A 20,757-nucleotide genomic window follows, 5' to 3' on the forward strand; every position below is an offset into this window, starting at 1 on the left:
GGCAATGAACAATATGAAATATCAACAAAAATTTTTTTAGGTTTTATGACTATGCAGTTGTAGCGTAAAGTGTTGTCAATTGTTTATACTGATCCCTCAGCTTAAAATATAAATCAAAACAATTGTGTGTTTTAAAGGCATTTAAAGTAAAGTCAGTTCTTTGCGAACCGTTTAGCTCTAGAGTGAAAGGGATTCACCCAAATACATCTTCGAAGGATATAGATTTAAATGTTTCGCATTCAGAAGGATTAGAAGATTGTATATTGTTAAGAAAAAAAATCTATTCAAGAAGAATCACAAAATGCTATTTTGTCAATAGTCGAAGGAAATAAGAGAAAAGCAGAGAAGGGAATGAAAGAAGAGAACATAAAAAGAGAGTTCAAAAAATGTTATATCTATAAAAAGCGAACAGATATAAATTAGAAGCCTTATCCAACGCGTTAATGACAATAAAACCAACATCAACAGCAACGGAAAGGGTTTTTTCCATAACGGGAATAATAAAACCAAAGGTTAGCAGTAATATTAAATTCGAGACACTTTTTGCATTATTGTTTTTAAAAAGTATGTTCGTGAAGTTAAAATAATTGTAAAAATTAACATACTAAGTATTTTATTTATTTATTTATATGTGCACGAATTTGAATAATAGCTATTTTGGTACATTTGGTAAATACTCGAAAGTACTCGAGTACTCGAGTATTTTAAAATTAAAATATTCGATACTCGAGTAGTTGATGGTTCGAGTAATTGGAGACTCTAGTATTCACACCATGTGATCCTGCGACAAAAACTAGAATAGATACAAAGGAAATCGTGGTTTATCTAATAACACTACTTCAAGCGAGTCTAATAATTAAGAGATTAAAAGTAAAATAATAATAAAAAAACAAATACTAATAATACACATTAATTAAAAAAAGCGTCGGGATTTGACTTAATATCAAGAAAATTACTGAAAGAAATATCGGAAAAAGGAATGACAATTATCACAATACAATTTAATGCCATACTAAGGCTGGAATTCTTTTCCTTTTTCTGGATAGTAGCAGATCTCAGAGAAACAACTCGGTAATGTTGTTACTTGTGCTGTCAAAAATATTCAACGAATCAACCAAATAATTGAAGAAAAAATAATTATTCCAAATCACCAATTTCGATTCAGAAATCACTAAAGGACTATAGAGCAAGTACATATAATTATAAAAAAAAATCAGCAATGATTTTGAGAGCAAAATGTTTTGCACCGCTGCGCTCATAGATATCAATCAGGCTTTTGATAAAGTATGGTACGATGAACTGCTTTATAAAATAAAAGTAAACCTGAGGAAAAAAATTTATAAAATATTAGAATCCTACATACGAGGTAGATATTTTCGCGTGAAAGTCAAAGCGGAGTGCATGGAGATGAACTTCGGAGTTCCACAGGGAAGTGTATTGCGACCGGTACTCTATCTAATATATACAGATAATATCGCAAATATAGGTTCAGCAATATTTGCAGACAATACAGCTATGATCGCTGCTCATCATGACCCATTGAAAGCGTCAGAAAACCTTAACAGAATCGAATAATGGATGAGAAGGAGAATGCTAGCAAATACGATAAAATCAACATATGTAACGTACATATTAGATAAACATATCTGCCCAAATGTTTCGCTAAATGGTCAGATATTACAACAAAATAAGAAGGCAAATACCTTGAGAGTATATCTGGAGAGAAGACTTATATGGCGGAAACAACTTGGAATTAAACTTCGAAAAATGCTCTGGATAATAGGAAGAAGATCTCAGATGACTCTGGAAAACAAGATACTTATGTACAAGGTGATTATCAAACCATTAAGGACATACCGAATTAGTAGACGAAAGTACAGGACCGCCGAGGGCAAATCCGGGACCTGGGAAAACAACGATTCCGGGCCTCATGACAAAAATAGCACTTTATATATTTTTAACATCGTAATATAGTTTCTTAAATAAATAATAATCAGTACGAGCTAACCCTTTCTATGCTACAAATAAATATAAAAATTATCCACAGTTGCGACATATTTTATGCCAAATATTTTAATTAGGCATTAAGCATCTACTGATAATATTAACTTGATAATTAGTCGTGTATTCTTTGCTGCTCAGTGTTGCCATATAGTGAATTACCAATCCAGGTCAAAAGCAATAAGATCGTGCCATCATGGTGAAAACGCTCGACTATCAAGACTTTTTATAACAATATTACAAGTGAAAATTAAATAAAGCATATCTAAACCAAATTTTGCCCAATAGAAGAGCGCAAACAACAATTATCCCTTCTCAGAAGTCAAAAATCCACGTCAAAAGCAATAAAATCGTGCCGTCGCTGTCGCAGTGGGAACGCTCGTTACCGAGCGTTCCCACTGCGACAGCGCCAACACGATTTTATTGCTTTTGACGTGAATTTTTGCCTTCTGAGAAGTGATAATTGTTATTGCGCTCTCCTATTGACCAAAATTCGGTTTGAATATACTTTGATCAGCCATTTTATATTAGAAGTCCATAGTAATATCGATAAGGATAGCTATTATATTTGTAAAACATAGTGTAATATCGAAATACAGACAAACTATGGAGTAATATGTGAGATACGATGTCTGTCTGTAGTTATTATTCCGCTTATTTTCCCCTGAGAGATTAGTTGGCTTAGTTTGTATTTTGGTCTTGACCTAATAAAAGTTTCAATACTATAATTAGTTTTAGAACTTCCCATATTTTAGGTTTGGGTTTGAACAGAAAATTCGCAGCTGTTAAATTGAGTTTTATATACATTTTAGAGCATTATATTAGCGCCTATCAGTTAAATGATATTTTTGAATCGAATGAAGCACATCTAAACCATATTTTGACCAACAAGAGAGCGCAAAAAAATTATCATTTCTCAGAAGTCAAAAATTCACGTCAAAAGCAATAAAATCGTGTCGGCGTCATCGCAGAGGGAATGCTCGGTGATGCTCAAATATTGACCAAAATTCAGTTTGAATATACCACACTCTTATATCAGAAGTCCTGTGTGAAGTGAAGTGAAAGTGAAGGATAGCTATTAAATTTGAATATCCAAGTGCAGACAAACTATGAAGCAATATGCAAGATGCAACGTCTATCTGTACTTCTTCTTCCGCTTATTTTTCCCTGAGAGTTTTAAACCTATAATTTGTTTTAGAACTTCAATTAAGTTAAGTTTGGGTTTGAACAGCAAATGAACGTTTCGCAACTGGCAAATTGAGTTCAAAGAAAATATAGAGCATCGTATAATTTCACTAGCGCCTATCAGTCTTATAATTTTTTGCTAGAAGAAATATATATTTATTAGTGAAAATGTATTTCAACTTCACTAGTGAAAATATAACTTCACTGTAACATTTATACATCGAATGTAAATAAATAATGATAAGTATGTAAATATATATATATTACTACATATAGAAAAGTTGAAATCAAATAATTTTATTAGCACCTGCCAGATAATTTATATTTTCACTGCTAAAAATATATATCTACTAGTGAAAATGTATTCCGATATGATTTTACTGATACATATTTTAAAACATATTTTCGGGATAGATTCGAGACTGTTTTTTCTAGTTTTTTTTTTAGGAATAACCACATGAAACTGAATGTATGATTTATCTATTTTGCTACATTAAATCCAGATGTCAAATTACCACTGAATAATTCCTCTCATGTCAAATATTTTTTAAGCGATAATTTGCAAACAAATTTTAACACAAACGGAGCCGCGTCAAAAAACTACAATCTGATCCTTTGAATAATAATATTTATTGTGAAAGTATTACCTGGAAAGTGGATGCTTTTGAAGGCAATGTTCCGCTCCTTTTATTTCTTGTTTGTATTAAAAGTTCTGAAGGAATTTATATCTGAAATATATCAGTACATACATCTTAAACAACTGTAGTTTAGTTCATATTCATTATTTGAGGTAGGTTTTTACTTGCTATGATTTTTTCCAGAGTCGGGTTCAGGGAATTTGTCGCCTCTCCCCCATATTTCGGCAGGCCTGGTAGTACCTATGCTTCCATCATCGCCATCATCCAGAGATTCCAAAACAACGCTCCCTAATGACGTAATACATAACGATCTTAACATAGAATTCATAAAATACGAAATAACGAACAAATACACGTCACACAGAAATAGAACAAACAAAATGGCAACCGAACTACTTGACTGTAGATATGACGACACCAGACGACTTACACGATTTAAACCATCGGATATCTGACACACATAACAAATGATAAACATAAAATAATAAATTAGTATAAACAAAAGAATTATTATTATATGAAATTAATTAGTTTTTGAATTTATAAATATGGAGAGGCATCAAATGGGATGTTTCTTAACATTCTGAGATCATATTCAAGAAGAATTACATATTGTTCATGTATAAATAGATTAATAAATAATAAAAAAAATCCTACTACGTATTATTTTTTCTGTGACGTAATCATACTATGTATTTTAATTTAATTTAAATAAATAATATTATACACAGTTTATTTTCTATTACATATGTAGCATTTCTCATTATTTCTATGAGATGTGTTGTTGTAATTCCTTATGTCAAAGAATGATGCGAGATATCCATTATTATTTAGGATTTAGATATGTAAGATTTATGCTGTACGTCAAAATAAAAATAAAATAAAAGCTTAAAGTTAACAAGTACTATTTTCTTGAATTAAAATGCTTCCTTGCTTGAAATTGCAATTTTATGCAGTACGGTGTCAAACCACAGGAGCACACGTGAAACTCCAACTAAGGCCTAACTGTCACCATAAGCCCCCTTGAAGTTTTCCATCGGCGGTGGTAGTAGTTCCGGTAATCGCGCCATCTTCCGCTGACAGGCTTACAAATCATATTTAATGGCCGCCGCCGTAATATATGGCGGTACGGACAAAATAAATCTGCAATAACGCCAGACACGGCACATCTTAAAATTAAAGCCTCTCAGCTCACCGTCCGCTTACTTCCGGCAGTGACGAAAAACCTTTTCGGCCGAAAAAATCGACCTAAATGATGAACACATCATTTATATGCGATTCGTATTTGCCAAAGTATTACGTTAATAAGCGTTTTGAAAAATCACATATGAAATATTTTATAAACGAAATCAGTAATGGTCTAACCAATTTTTATTATTGTTCACGAGTTTGCTATACCTGTTTTGATGGTGCTATTTTTTTTAACCAATCACAGCATTTTCTTATTATAAATTTGAGCGAAACGTAATTAGTCCTCTCAACTTGCCGTCCGCCTTCCAGCGGCGGCAAACCTTTGCGTCTGAAGAAAACGAGCGGATGGATGAAATGTGGAAGGGGATAAAAGGCTTCAGGGGATGGACTGGGGAGACATCGTTGGCCGTAAAAGCGCTCAATCAGGACAAAATCGAATTTTCCCTCGTCTGATTCCTTCTCCGCCTAGTATTTGTGGAGCGAACGCTCCGACTTAAATTAAGTTACTTTTCCCTCTTTCTGGTTATGCAAAAAAAGAGTACTGTTTCAATTTTGATGCACCGCAGTTATTTTTATGATTTTGTGTATTTTAAATTTATTAAATTTAAGCATACAAAGATACTTTCTACGGCTGCCTCATTTCCGGTGCTTGCTGAGTAGCAAAGACATTTTGGAACTGCTCCTTCTATTGGCTTAAACCAGTGGTCGGCAAACTTATTGGCCGAAGAGCCAAATATGTACATTACAACGATTCAAAATAGTTCTGAGAGCCAAATCTGTTTTTTAATTTAGTAAACCTTTATTATAATTTTAAACCTTCATTAAATTACAGGTACACTGAATAAAACTTGATTTCACACTTAATAAAGATTTATTAGTTGATAAACAATAATATGAAAGTAAGGTATCCATAAATTTAAATCATGACAATGACTGACAAACACTTAATGCAAACAATGTCCTTGCATCTCCTTGGAAAGTTTCAGTAAGTCAGGTTTATATGTTGTTGTTTTTGATTTTAGGCATGATTCCAGGTTCTCATCAATAAGACAACTTTTCAGTTTACTCTTGATAAAGTTCATGCTTGAAAAGGTTTGTTCGCATTAATATGTAGAACCAAAAAGGGAAAGAACAGCAAACGCAAGCTTTTTCAGCGGATCTTAAGAGTCAGGAATACTATTCCAAACGTTGAAAATGATCATGACTTCATTCTCCAGGTCTTTCAAAGCAGACCACTTGTGTTGTGAACTAAGATCACATTCGTTCTTCTCCGATATTTCCAAATCAATACAAAGACGTTCAAATTTGGAGCTCCATATTTTCTTGTTTTTTAAATCCTGCAATTATATTTCAAAGTTACTAATGTCAATGCCAAAAGGAGAAAATTTCAACTCAGTTTATTGTAGCATTGAGAAGATTTTTGTCGAATGCTAAGGTCGCTTTGAAACCTGCTGAGAAATGCTTTCCTCATATTTAAAATTGTTGTTTTGAAATGGTGTTTGTCAATAGAGGAATTATTTTCTTGGCGATGCTTCAGCAGGCTCGGAAAGTGAAACAATGTTTCCCTTTCAAAATCTTGAGCAAAAGTGTTTTAAAACGTTCTTTCTTGATAACCATCGAACCTTGTTATGAAGCAGAAAATCAGCGTACTCACTCTTCATTTCAACTAAAAATTCTCTGAATTGACGATGATTAAGAGTTTTAGCTACAATGGAGTTGATGATCGTGATCACTAATCCCATAACTTTACTAATTTCTTCCGGAAATATCTGCGCACAAAGCGCATCTTGGTGAATAATGCAATGATAAACCAATATCTCGTAATTATTTTTTTCTTTCAAAATGGCAACAAACCCTTTTCTGACGCCAGTCATACTTTTGGCCCCGTCTGTAACCGCCAAGTACGCAGATTGACAGCTGTCATACTACTACGCTGCGCTGCGCCCCTATTGGACGAAACAGATACTACGTCAACGCTCACGTACACATTCAACGTTGCATGGAAAGGACACTCGACCAGAATTAGCGCCCGGGCCCGTGGATATTTGTGCCAGAGCCGCACTCAAGGAGCCAAAGAGCCGCATGCGGCTCCGGAGCCGCACTTTGCCGACCCCTGGCTTAAACGATTGAAAAAAAATTTTTTTTTTTTCAATAATTGTACATTATCTTTGTAACTTGAATTTCGCTTAGCAAAGGTATTCATTATCATAGAACCCAGAACATATCTTATATGATCAGTAGGAAATTCAACCCAGAGATCCTGGATCTCGCTACCTAATCCCGAAAATTCAGAATTGATTTTTTATCAATAACAGTCAAGATAGTTTAATGCTTGTACAAAAAAACTTGTCACACCAGAACACCAATTATGCATCGCTCATGTTTTTTGCAAAAATATTTCAGCTTAATTTTCGGAATCATGTTCTACAGAAATTTAATAAATTCTATTAGAAGAAGATTATGTTTTAATAATTCATAGTATACCTTTGTCTAAAAATCACTGTGTCATCGATACAGTAAATAGTGGCAATATGGCAATATTTAAAAGATCATTCACCCAAAATAAAGCTTATTTACTAAAATATATTATATTTGTAAAATAAAATAACACGTTAATATATAATAATACAATCCATGACATTCTCCAAAAATGACCCAAAATCTTAAAATTGACTATCATAGCACTATTAAGGAAACAAAAAAACTTCTAAAAAATACGCTACAAATGACGAACATGACGAAAAAATAATTTTATAAATACTATATATTATATAATACTAGCTTTATTACCCAGCCTGGATCGGAATAAATTAAAAATTAATATTTATTTATTATGATTATTTTATTTATCCTATTATTTCAAATTTATATTAATACTTGACTCTATAAAAAATATTTTATTTATTGCAGTAGCACGTAATCAATCGTCAGCACGTCGCTGTTCAGTTAATTCATCAGTTTAATTGCCATGTATTGCATTATTATGTATAGCATATAATTGGTCATCAGCACAACTATTAAAATAGCATATTTGACTAAAAAATAATGATATGTGCAAATGTCACGTCGCTTCTATTTACTGTGGGTAGTTATTGAGTATACATTTTTTGTTTAATTGTATTTATATATAATACAAACATAAATTCCCGGAATCTGCAATAGAAATTTTGGTTCTTATTAGAAATGTGGCAAGATTAAATATTGTTTTCAAATACAAATGGGCAGAACTTTTATCGTCTTTGTGAAAAAATATATTGTTTTCTTTTTTTGATTTAGTTGTTGCAAGATGTTACATTTTTACATACATTGCCACACTAATAACTACTATTTGATAAATAGTATTCAACTTGATTATATAAATGATTATTTGCAACTCTTGTAAATATATATTGTATCAATAAATTTTACTCTTTTAATTTGATTATTACAGCATAATACAATTTTTAGTTTGATAGTAGTTTCTTAAGTACTTGTAACGTTCTATAATTCAATAAGACAAAACACCAGCAAATAATTCCGAGTCGATCATTTAATATGTATTTAATTTGTACAAAAACAAATATTTCTTTCTCATTTCAGGTATTCAGAGGTAATATTCTGCTTGTTTTTATCTCTTTTCCCTTTTTCTGAATTGCCTTAAAATAATCTAGTGTCATAAAGATTGATATTTAATTCATTTTAATATAAGATTTTGATATTATTAGGAATTATTGCAATACTGTAAAATAAAAACGCAATACAGTATATAATATACTAAAAAAACCACACAAGATAGCAAAATGATTTTTTTTAGATAAAAAATGTTTTATAGGAACGGATTTTTGTCTACACTATTTTGAAACTTGTCTTTGTCAAACTTATTCCTCAAATATTAATTCAATTATGATGAAACATCAAAAGTGGTATTGTTTAAAATACAACAAAAACAAAAAAGCTCAGCTCACTTTTTATTTTTTTTATTAAATGCATATTAGCTTTAAATACGTAATAATTTATATTATATAATAAAATACATATGTATTTAGAAAAATACTAGTAAGTAACCTGACAGGCGTAAGCCTAATGCGCTACAACGGGGTAAATCTGTACCAAGTGATCAATCATATATATTGAATACAAGTAAATTTTATCCAGACTTAGAGTCTGACTTAGAGTCTGAGAATCGGTGACATTTAAAATAATAATTATAAATAATTATGTCTAATATAATTTATTATCAATAACTGAGGCCGGTTTTTTTATAATAGCGCATCGCTGCCGTAGCTCGAACCCGCAACCTCAGCGTTACTAGTCTGAGACAATACATACTTCGCTACTCCGTTATTTAATAATAATTTATATAGCAGCATACATATAATAAGTTAATGGAATAATTTATTTAATTTAAATATCGTTTAAGACTGTTTACAATATGTATATAAAGATATAAATTACATTAAAAATCGACCTAATATTTAAGTAATGCTGTCTTTTACAGATATTTTCGACAGTTTTCGAAGAAATTTAATAGCATTATACTCGAATGTCTTTTATAGCATTTCCTATTGCAAAATCTAGTGGTGACATACAGCCCAGCAGAGCTCAAAGGACCTCGGCAAAGGTCAAACCACCCTTAAAAAACGCCCAGCCCAAGACCCTGCGCACTATACCCACTAAGCCTATTGCGGTCTCAGATCTGAGGGAAAATATACAACCAACTTGAGGTTCCTATTTATACCATACATTTATTTAATTGAAAGGCAAGACATTCAAATAATAGTTTCTATAAAATAATTTGTGATATTACACACGATTTTCAAAATCAATGAAGCAAATATATTTTTTCAGAATTTATTTAATACAGTAATGTTGCTCCTATTCTAAATCCTTATTTGGAACTAAGTTAATCATACGGAGTACTTCAACGATGCTGTTTAACGAAAAGCATATTAAAAAAAATAATAAATATTATTTGATACGCAAACTTCAAAATCAGGTGACACAGATAAATACCATAATTATTTTTGTTTGTACCATTAAATCTAAGGAACACTTATATTAAGTATTTAATATAGAATTAGTTTAGCGGTATATAAACATATTTATGAATTTCATAAACAAGTAATGTAAGAAGGGATGGAAACAATTGCTTAATTTAATAAACAATGCCATTTTAGAGCTTTTTGCCATGACAAAAAAATATTTTCTAGTTAGTTTATTTAAATTCAGAAAATTTAATAAGCAAAAACCAACCCTTAGTGCTATTATTTTTCTTCTAAATTAGGATCAACTGAAACGGTGTAATTGTCCGAGATTAATTGTGGGGGGATTGAGGCAAGGATTCTGAATGACACACTTAAAAAGTCCCATTGCTTTCTAGCAGTTTGCTATTTAGTCATGCCAATAAATAAGTCGCTTATTGTGATAGTAATTTACTTGAAAGATCCGTGCTTCTTTTATGATCAATGTCAAATCGCAATACCAAAAAACAATACAACAAATTACTACCCTTTATCTATAAAATTCTAGTAATGACTTTAATCTTCACTGTTGCTGGAAATTAGAATTGAAACAAATACTTGATTTATACACAATACTAAACATATACACATTTACGCATACAGATGTCTCCCGAAACAACAATGTATCTCAAGGGGAAGCCCTCCAAGTGGGATAAGAGTCTAGGACGCAGGGGTGGGCGACAGGGGGATGTTTAAGAGATTAAATTCGCGTATCGAACGGGAGACGAACGCTTTCATCATCACTCGAATAATTATATGAAGCCGTGAACATCACGAATTGTGCTCGTGACAGTTAGTCGGAAAGGGTGGGTGGTTTCGGGCGGGGTGGGTTGTGTAAGTGAAAAAGATGAGGTGATACCGCATCTTGGGTGTGAAAGTTGTTCAGCCGAACGTGGAGGGTAAACAGAGGGAACATTACGGTGCACAGGTACCGGCAGCCAACGATGGATACTAAGTGGCCATCAAACGGGTTACTCGCTCGGCTACTCTTTTTGTCTCTCTTCTTTTTATTATTCACCCTGTACTTTGTGTTGGACGCTCGAACAATTCCGAAGCAAGTCAGTAGCGCGAAGTTCACGAGAACAACGTGTACCTAATGGATTTTTGAGATGATTTTTAACACTCGTGCCAAAACTCTCTTGAACTCAACTGAATAGATTTTAATGACAGTTGTTAATATTATTTTAATGTTAAATTAATCATCAATACATAAAACTAAGAGTATTTAATACATTTTTACTATTAAATGGATTTGGGATTAAAGCAAAACTTTGAGAAATATATAAATAACAATTACGTGTCATAATGCTTTTCAATTTATTTAATGATAGGTCTACTTATCTGGTGTCTCTAAGCTAAGGCCCTCTAAGTAAAATAGTGTAATTTCTAATTCGTATCTAAAGTGTTAATAGAAAAATAAAATAACTAAAGCAAATTTAAAATCAAAGACAATATAAGTTATTAAATTAATATTTTCATGTAAATTAACACATCATAAATAATACAGTTATATTACATCTTAATAAATATTTAATATCAGTTCAATGTTTGTAAAAAGCAAAGAATATTTGCATACTTATCGACCTCTGTATAAAAATTCATTTAAAAGTAAACTTTACAAAAATATCATGAAGTTATTTTTAAATAAAAAGTCAGTTTATGAGTTAAAAATTCTGTGGCGGTGGCAACACGGTGAGATAAGGGGTGACTCATTAATAATAAATATACAAATTTAGTCGCAGCAATATAAAATCGTAGAAATCCTCTACCCTTGAGTCCCCCCCCCACAGACATCACCTCACAAAATGCTTCAACATGACATAAATTTTCACGAAGATGGTCTATAATTAGAAATGCACTGTATACATTTTTATTTATTGGTAAAATTTATAAAGCTTTCTTTAAATAAAATCTTGTGGCGCTGGCAATACAGACAAAAAATGTCAGACACAGCGAGAAAAGGGGTGACTCATTAATAAAAATATAGAAATATAGTCGCAGAAATACTCCGCCCTTGACTCCCATACCCCTCACAGAAGGCTTTAACTGCAGTCAAATAATAATAGATTTAGTAAGTAAGGCTACAGTATTTTTCACAAAAATGAAAAACAAATCTCGTGACAAAAAATGCGTTAATAATTGAAAATATTTCACGGACCATCTAATGCACGTCTATCCCTAAATGTTATTTACTTATTAGTGCGGCTAAAAAGCTACTTATTAATTGGAAAGGATGCGCGCTAGTAAGCACATAATAATATTGTTCTTCTACGCTTTGGTTACCGATCGCCGGTGTGTCCATTTAAACGCAAGTGATGTTGTCACGAAAACATCATCATCTGCGATTCGCCAGAGCTATATCAAACCAGCATTATAAATATGTTACACAGTATGAGCCAAACACTGCGTGGACACGAAACACATTAACAAATAGTCCATCATCACCACGGGAACACATTATGACTAATCTCAGCTGCTTCACTAAATCATAGTCAACAAAAATACAAACTCGACACGCCAAAAAGGACGCTAGTGGCATCTACATTTATCTGTATATGTGGTAGTTTATACTATAAACTGTTAACGGACTGCAAAACTCAAAAACATTATGTTTATTATTGTAGATGATCGCTGCAGAGACGGACTTAAGAATATCTACGTCACCAGACCGCTTCTCTGTGACCTCTGTGACCAGAGAGCCTGCGCCCTTCAAATACCACGCTGCATAATTGCATTTAATATCAATTATATTATTTATATAGTATGAATATTCAATGTAACATATTAATCTCAAATAAAAAATTTTGTACTGAATAAATTGCGTCTCATTTGGAATGAGACGCATTTCAATAAAATGGTAATTTATAAGAAAAAAATAAACGTAATCTTGAAAGAAAATAACAGTGTATTAGTACAAAATTTAAGTTATAAATAAACTAGTTTTTTTTTTTAGAAAATTTTTTTATTCTTGTGATTATGTCAAAAAATTACATTGCGTCTTTTATTATTTATTTAAGTTTAACACATAAATCATTAAGAAATTTTCGTCTGCCTCTAAAAATATATAAAAGCTATGATTTTTAAGACCCTTAGTGACTAGCAATGCATTTTTATCTCAGTAAAATTCGATTTATGGCTTTTCATTATTAAGAAAAATTTTATGTGATTTAAGTCGTAAAATATAATCTAGTTTAAAATTTAAACAGGTATTTTAATTTAAAATAAATTATAAAAATTTTGAAATTTTACTAAATGTCTTATAATTCATTTCATTTTAACATAAAAACATTGTATTATATTTGTTTGCCACCCAAGATGATAACAGTTTCTCAGAACCATTTTTAAAATTCAAATGAGTAAAACTACTATGGAAAAATGACTTCGAGAAACCCTGTTCCTTAACCAGGCAAAAGAAATAGCAATAATTTTGGGTCGTCAACCATAGCAATTTTTCGTACCTAGGCTTGTCGGAATGACCTTCAAAACCTCTCAGCAGGATGCCATTCGCCGAATTGCTGGCCTTGGCCGGGTGCCCTCATTGAAAAATCCGATACGTCAACTTTTTGAATTACCTTCGCGAAGCAAAACCCTCATTAGAGGGTCACCAAAAAGTACTCCTAAGAACGACAACACCAAAATACATCCCGCTAAAAATATATCTTTATACGCCATTGAATTTTCCACTTTTATTATTGCTTAAAAGTTATAACTAACCTACATATATTATTTTTAGAAATTGTCAATAAAACATTGATTTTAAAATATGTTTACTGCTCCATAACAAACATATTTATGTCGCATCTCTAAAATAATAAGTAATCATACAAATAATCCTTTTTAAGAAATTGAAAATTGACTTATTAGAATATCCTAAAATATAAGTAACAATTTTTAAACATAGTATAAAAATAAATCATAAAATGTATACTAAATAGCTATGAACATTTATCAAAAATAAAGAATTGATGGTTTTGAGAGTTTTGAGTAAATAAAATTGCGGACGCCATTTAAAATATCGTTCTCTTCCCTTGAGCGATCTTAAGTATTTTTAAAAAGTTTATAAAACATTTTTTATATATATATTGGTAAATATACTATCGGGAAACAAGTAGCTGACATCTCGAATTGTTTAACCATAAATCTCACACATCTCATATCCATACATTGTCTCATTCCGCGGGATCACCTCAAAGAATGGACTGGAACAATTCATTAAAAAGAAATTTATTCTCCCGACCGTCGGATGCTGTGCTCCGCTCCGCTCCGGGGGTGGCTCACGGGGATGAGGGTGGGCGGTTGCCATGACGACCGCTTTGGCACTCTTTGTTCTGCCGGCGCGCCCCGACCGCGAGCGCAGCATCCCTTCGCCCACCCCCAGACCGACCACCCAACCGCCCCCCCGCCCACGTCGCTATTTACGCGACCCGGACGGGGGTCGACTCGAGGGTTGGGCGGCCTCGGGGGTGGAAAGAACCCCGTTATAACGCACCTATATATACACATAACTATCGGACACATACAAATTGATATTTGCAGGCACGCGCTCGCAGGCTGCCTGGACCTCTCTCTATATGTTCCGAAGTTGTCGTGGGAATCTGTATATGTATATGTGTGTGGTTAATTTTGTGACGTACTCTGTGGAGAGTGTGTTAAACATATATTAAATCGTCTAAATATAATATATGCTTTTATATAGTAGTCATGGCGTAGGACGAACGACGGTGTTCGCTATCAATAACTATACATCTAAAACTTGTAAGGATGTCTTATTTCCTCTTTTTTGATCTACAATAAAAACATATACAGAATAATAATAAATATATGTATGTATATAAAGCTGTTCTAAGAAGGACGAGTTCCAATTTAGAATATTTGTTGCGGAAACGTATTGTAAGTTAGAACTATAAATATATTATAATATTTTAGTGAAAACAATCATCGTCCTTTCTCTCAAAAATCTATAAAAATTGAAATTATCTAATTATGTATAACTTAAATTTACTTTAAATTATATTTATTATTAAATCAAAGCTTTTAACAAAGTCAATGGTTAAAGAGAAAACAATTTTTTGTAGAAAACCAATAACAAATTAAAATTTATTTACCTACGATAAAATTAGCTATAATTCAAAAATAGGAAAAAATCTATCAAATGTCTTCACACTTGCACCACTTCACGTTTTAAAATAGAATATATATAAAGCTTGCCATAAAACCTTTACCATAAATTTTATTTAACACAAACATGTATTTTAATTTATTTATTATTTTTATATAGAGGCGCATTTTTTATGCTTTATCATTTAAGCAGAATTGATTCGGTATATTTTCAACGTTCGCAGCATTTCAAAAAAATACTTATTAAACGTTTAATAATATTCAAATTATTTTATTGCAATAATTAACAAATGAATATAATTGATTAAATAATTTATCAATCATTCAATGTAATGGTTTGATTGCAAGATTTTTATGCATACTATTTATGACATTTGTTACTGAAGCAAATATCTTACAACCCATTATGATTCTCTCTTCAATTATGACATCAGATCTACCGATATATTGTATTTTAGCCACCAAAGAGGTAAATTAAATTGTATTATACAATATTATTATTGTATATATGAACATTATATGTTTATATATCTAATATGAACATATAGTTGCAAATTTTTAATTTCATATGTCTTATTTTTTTTAAATAAAAATCTATTTAGATTAAAATAGATATTCATTTATTTTTTTTATAGCAATTTTATAAAGTAGTTATAAATCTCTTATGGGTATCAGTGGAAAATATTTATTTTATTAAAAAAGTTACATTGTAAATATGTAAACTACTAATAAAGTGAAAACCACTGAGAACCTGCTTTACGAGGATACGTTTTTAAGGGGTACATACCCTCAGCAACGCGACATTCAGGACTGCGATCAGTGAGACACGCTCTGGGGGTCGTTTATCCCCAGAGGAACGAAATGACAAAATTATTAAATAAATATATTTAATGCGATCACTTCTAGTTGGCTCTCAAGGCGAGATTTGAGGTAATTAATCAAGGGCAAAGCCACGGCGTCAGGCCCAAAAGTAACTAATGAAACTCCAATGCACACGTATTCGGCAAAAAGGAAATGTATAACTTGGCGCAATAGTGAACCATAATTTTTATAAATTAGCAATTAACCAGAATAATTTAAATTAAATAGCATACATATATTCAAGTGATTAAATTTTGACTATTAAATTACTGATTTAAATATTTTTTTAAAGAATTACATATGGCTAATTAGCAGTTATCTCTAAAACATTTTTGCGATAAAAATACGCAAAACATATTGCGATATAAATACAAAAAATATTTTTATTCAGTTACTTTTAAAAAAAAAAGATCAGTAATAATTTTAGCAATGAAATTTAATATTAAAAAAATTAAGAAACATACAAATGCTGACTTAGCTAATATCTAATTTTAATAAAATCTTGTTTTTATTATTATTAGATATTATTAATATAAATTTGAGTAACATCCAGATCCGTATGTAATGTATAAAGTTATATTATGAAATAAAATTTATATTATCTAATTTTGTAAACTACAACAATAAACAAATTTTTAGCATTCTTATTTTAAAATATAGAACAATATTTTTAGCCTTTTAATTTTTTTAAATTATAAATTATAATTTTTAAGAATATAAAATATACAAAAATTTACATGCACTCTGCGTTTATTTTTTTACGAGTACTAAACTAGTTATTAAAAATGTATTTATTTACATATAACTGACTTCAAAGCGTCTTAAATAGATCTGTGTGTTAGTTTTAAAGAAGGTAAATTTAGAAACAGAGAAGTTAGATAGATATTTATGCAAAATAAAATTTTCTAATGTTTGCATCTAATTAGATATAAAAAACATATTTATTAATATTTTTGCATACATAAAAAAATACTAAAATATTTCATTGCGATTTATTTATTATTTTGAACTACAATGATTTAATAAGTCGTCTAATCAGGTTATATACTTATAGGTTAAAATAAGTTTAATCATAATGTAACCCATTTTTTTATATTTTTATGGTAACATATACAATAATTGCATTCGGAGTCCATTTGTTATTTCAGGCTGAATATTACGTTTCAAAGGAACTTTTAAAACATTATGGAAAAGAGGCTTTGAAGGTATAAGACCACACGAGATAAGTTAATTAAGTTGACGACGAAGAGTAATAATGGGGTCACGTGTCAAGGAACAAGAAGAGCCTTGAAATTATAAGAAAATTGCATTAAGAAGGACTAATAAAACATAGCGTTATTTCTAAAAAAAAATACTTTTGCCTCCTAAAGAATTACCTAATTTCCTTGTGTAAATTTCACACATTTCAAATAAAATGTATAACCATTTAATCTACTGTCCTTTTGCCCCCAGTTCATCCAATAAAACATCATAATATATTCTCGCAGCATAGGAATAGAGCATTACCATTCATCTCGAGTGGTAGCTTCGAAGCAAAGTCCGATCCAATTTCCGGAATATCACACACACTGCCATTTTGTAACTCGGACTACGAATACACTCGCATCTAGCTCGAAATCCGCCAATGTTTCAGAACCCAATCTTTTATCAAAGACCAAAAGCTTTCCGGTGAAACCCTCCAACTAACGTACGAAAACAGAAGCCTTGCAAACAATTTGTTTTACAATACAAAAGCCACTAATTTCGTTCCGTTAAAACCTCTGAAGTCACTCATAATAATTGCTTCGAAAACATATTTATATAATTAATTAGGTGCCTACTTGTTGCGAATTGTTAAGTCACTCGAAATCCAATAACCCTAAGAGAGATTAGTCTATAGCAATGTTGGATTCGATTAAATGTTAACTTGTAAATGTAATAAAACTGTAGTGAACTTTTGCTGTATCACGTTCCATTCATTCTTTGATACAAAAGTGAATACAAAATGTTTGTTTATAACTAAACGAGTAACGATTTTATATGCATGTTTTATACATTAGGGTATAATTGAGCTATTCATAGAAATTGTACAGAATACACAATAACTACAAGGAACTATACATATTTTATTATTTCGTTGAGTGTATAAATGCTCTGCTTGAAGTCGTTTGATTTAATAGGAAATTGATATTAATGGGTTATATATATGATAAATAAAGACAGTGTATTTAATTCAGTATTGTACTGATATATTAAAAATAATATTTTTTTAGCATTAAACATTTTATTTGAGCTCCTTCTTTTAGTATTTTTTACATTAAATTAAAACTCAAGATAGCACATTTTAATATTCTGGGGGTATGAGTATTTTTCGTGTTTTTTTGTAGTATACTTAGCGTGTCTTTTGACATAAAAGTCGATTGATAATCAAACAATATCTGTTGTTTAAATATTAAGAAACGTTACAAAACTTTTGCTCATTTATATGGAAATATATTTATTATATTTCAGATATATTATTATCGATATGCAAATTATATATTTCATTACTTTGATTATAGTAATCATAGTTTTCTGCAATTGAAAAAACTACATTTGTCGTCAATATTAATGAAACCAATATATTGTGGAAAAAAAATTCTTTTAATTTTTTTTATTTAAGCTAGCGATTAATCTAATGTTATTTATCGATAAAATATGATATATTATTGAAAGCATATGTTGAAATTGTTGTTATTATAGACATCTTGCGGCGAAAATCGCAACATACAGCATATGCTTTCCATCGTTTCGGACCAAATTCAGAAAAACATATGCTATCCGCCAGTAATTTCGCTTCTTCTGCCATCTACCGACTCTTTAGAGCAACGTTATCGCAATTGCTAAGTTTTAGCTATAAAATATGATGCAAAAATAATATTAAAAATAATATAAATAATAATCATTCTAAACCACTAATATAATACAACAAAATGCAGTAAAAATATATATAAATTAATAAAAATGTTTAATGAAGTTGAATTCTACAAAACTGATTTATATATAACTACACAATAGTAGATATATAGATATCTCTATAATAGTTTAAAATAAACTTGTGATATTTATTTAATTATGGTTCGGATATATAAATAGTTTCTATCCTAGCTCTAGCTAGTTTTAAAGTTTATAAATAACAATAAAATTGTCAAAATAAAACTTTTGCAAACTTTTTTTCTATCCATCAAAAAATATTATTATTACTAATTATACAATTAGTTATAATAAATGACAGTGAAGTTCAATTCCATATATGTTATTAGCACTGATGAATTTTTTTTAGATGCATATTTTTATAATTTCATTATTTTTATAAAATAAAATAATACAACATTATTTTTTTACATATATTTTTTTAAATTTAATAATCAGTGCAATTATATTAATTTAATAAAATCATAAATAAATCAATTTTAATCTGATTTATATTTATTTTTAATGTAACTCATTTTTAAAAATGTCTGTTCACAAATATATATACTGGCAAATATAGTTAACATTTTAGAAGAAAACTTTTTTAAAGCAGAAAATAAGTCCATTATAAAATTATATTACTAACACTGAAAATTTTAACGTGTCATTCGTTTGTAAATTAAATATTGCCATCTGTATATAATCTGGAACATCTTGAAAAAAATAGATTTTTATTATATATTTATGAAAATTTTAAAATCTTTTTAAAAAAATTGTTTTGTAAGGATTTAATGCACTTTGAAAAATCATTAATTAGTTTTTCATTCAAAAATTATTTTTTTCCCAACTGCTTGCTAGCGAAAATGTATTTGGGCTTGAGTCCAAATACATTTTTACCAGTAGATATATTTCTACTAGTAAAATTATAATTTAACTGATATTTTTAACACATTTAACTGGACTAATGAAATTAAATGCTGCTCTAAAATGTATATGAAACTCAATTTGACAGTTGCGAAACGTCTATTTGCTGTTCTAACCTAACCTAACTTAACCTAACCTAACCTTATGAAGTTTTAAAACTTTTATTAGATTAAGTCAGGAAAAAATAAACGGAAATAAAAGTACAGAAAGATGTCGCATCTCTCATATTGCTCCATAGTTCGTCTACACTTGAATATTACACAATGTTTTAAAAATATGATAGCTATCCTTTTGATTTTATAATATTGCTTAAAGTGTTTTTAAACCGAATTTTGATCAATAGGAGAGCGCAAAAACAATTATCTCTTCTCAGAAGTCAAAAATCCACGTCAAAAGCAATAAAATCGTGTCGGCGCCGTTGCAGTGGGAACGCTTGAGCGTTCCCACTGCGACGGCGCCGACACGATTTTATTGCTTTTGACGTGGATTTTTGACTTCTGAGAAGAGATAATTGTTTTTTGCGCTCTTCTATTGATCAAAATTTGGTTTATACGCTCCTCATTTAATTTGTAATAAGACGAATGATACGAATGTATTGCTTTTGACGCGGATTTTTTACTTCTGAGAAAGAATAATTGTTTTTTGCGCTATCCTATAGGGCAAAATTTGGTTTATATATGCTTTATATGATTTTCACTTATTGTAAGTCGTTATATTTTTTTTAATAAAAAATTTAATAAATTGCGACGGCGACGGCACGATTTTATTGCTTTTGGCGTGGATTTTAAATTTTGTCTAAATCTGGATTTGTCCAGAAAAATGCTTCGCATTTAAATATTATAATTTATGTTTATCTATAAATCTTAATTTAATAGAAATATTTAAAAAAAAATTGATCACTGTCTGGC

General features: G+C 30.4%; 1 protein-coding gene across 1 annotated transcript in view; it reads left to right on the forward strand.

The window, feature by feature from the left end:
* Dhc36C (Dynein heavy chain at 36C) overlaps positions 1 to 12,755 on the forward strand; it is a 188,003-nt gene extending 175,248 nt beyond the window's left edge. The window contains exon 57 of the mRNA XM_088195651.1: positions 12,640 to 12,755. Within this exon, the coding sequence (XP_088051777.1) occupies positions 12,640 to 12,643 (4 nt within the window). The 3' untranslated portion in view covers positions 12,644 to 12,755. The remainder of the gene's footprint in view (positions 1 to 12,639) is intronic.
* The last annotated feature ends 8,002 nt before the right edge of the window (positions 12,756 to 20,757 follow it).

The sequence above is a fragment of the Plectrocnemia conspersa genome, unplaced genomic scaffold (assembly GCF_051122295.1).
Source record: "Plectrocnemia conspersa isolate PC_06_02 unplaced genomic scaffold, ASM5112229v1 ptg000010l, whole genome shotgun sequence".
NCBI classification, from domain to species: domain Eukaryota; kingdom Metazoa; phylum Arthropoda; class Insecta; order Trichoptera; family Polycentropodidae; genus Plectrocnemia; species Plectrocnemia conspersa.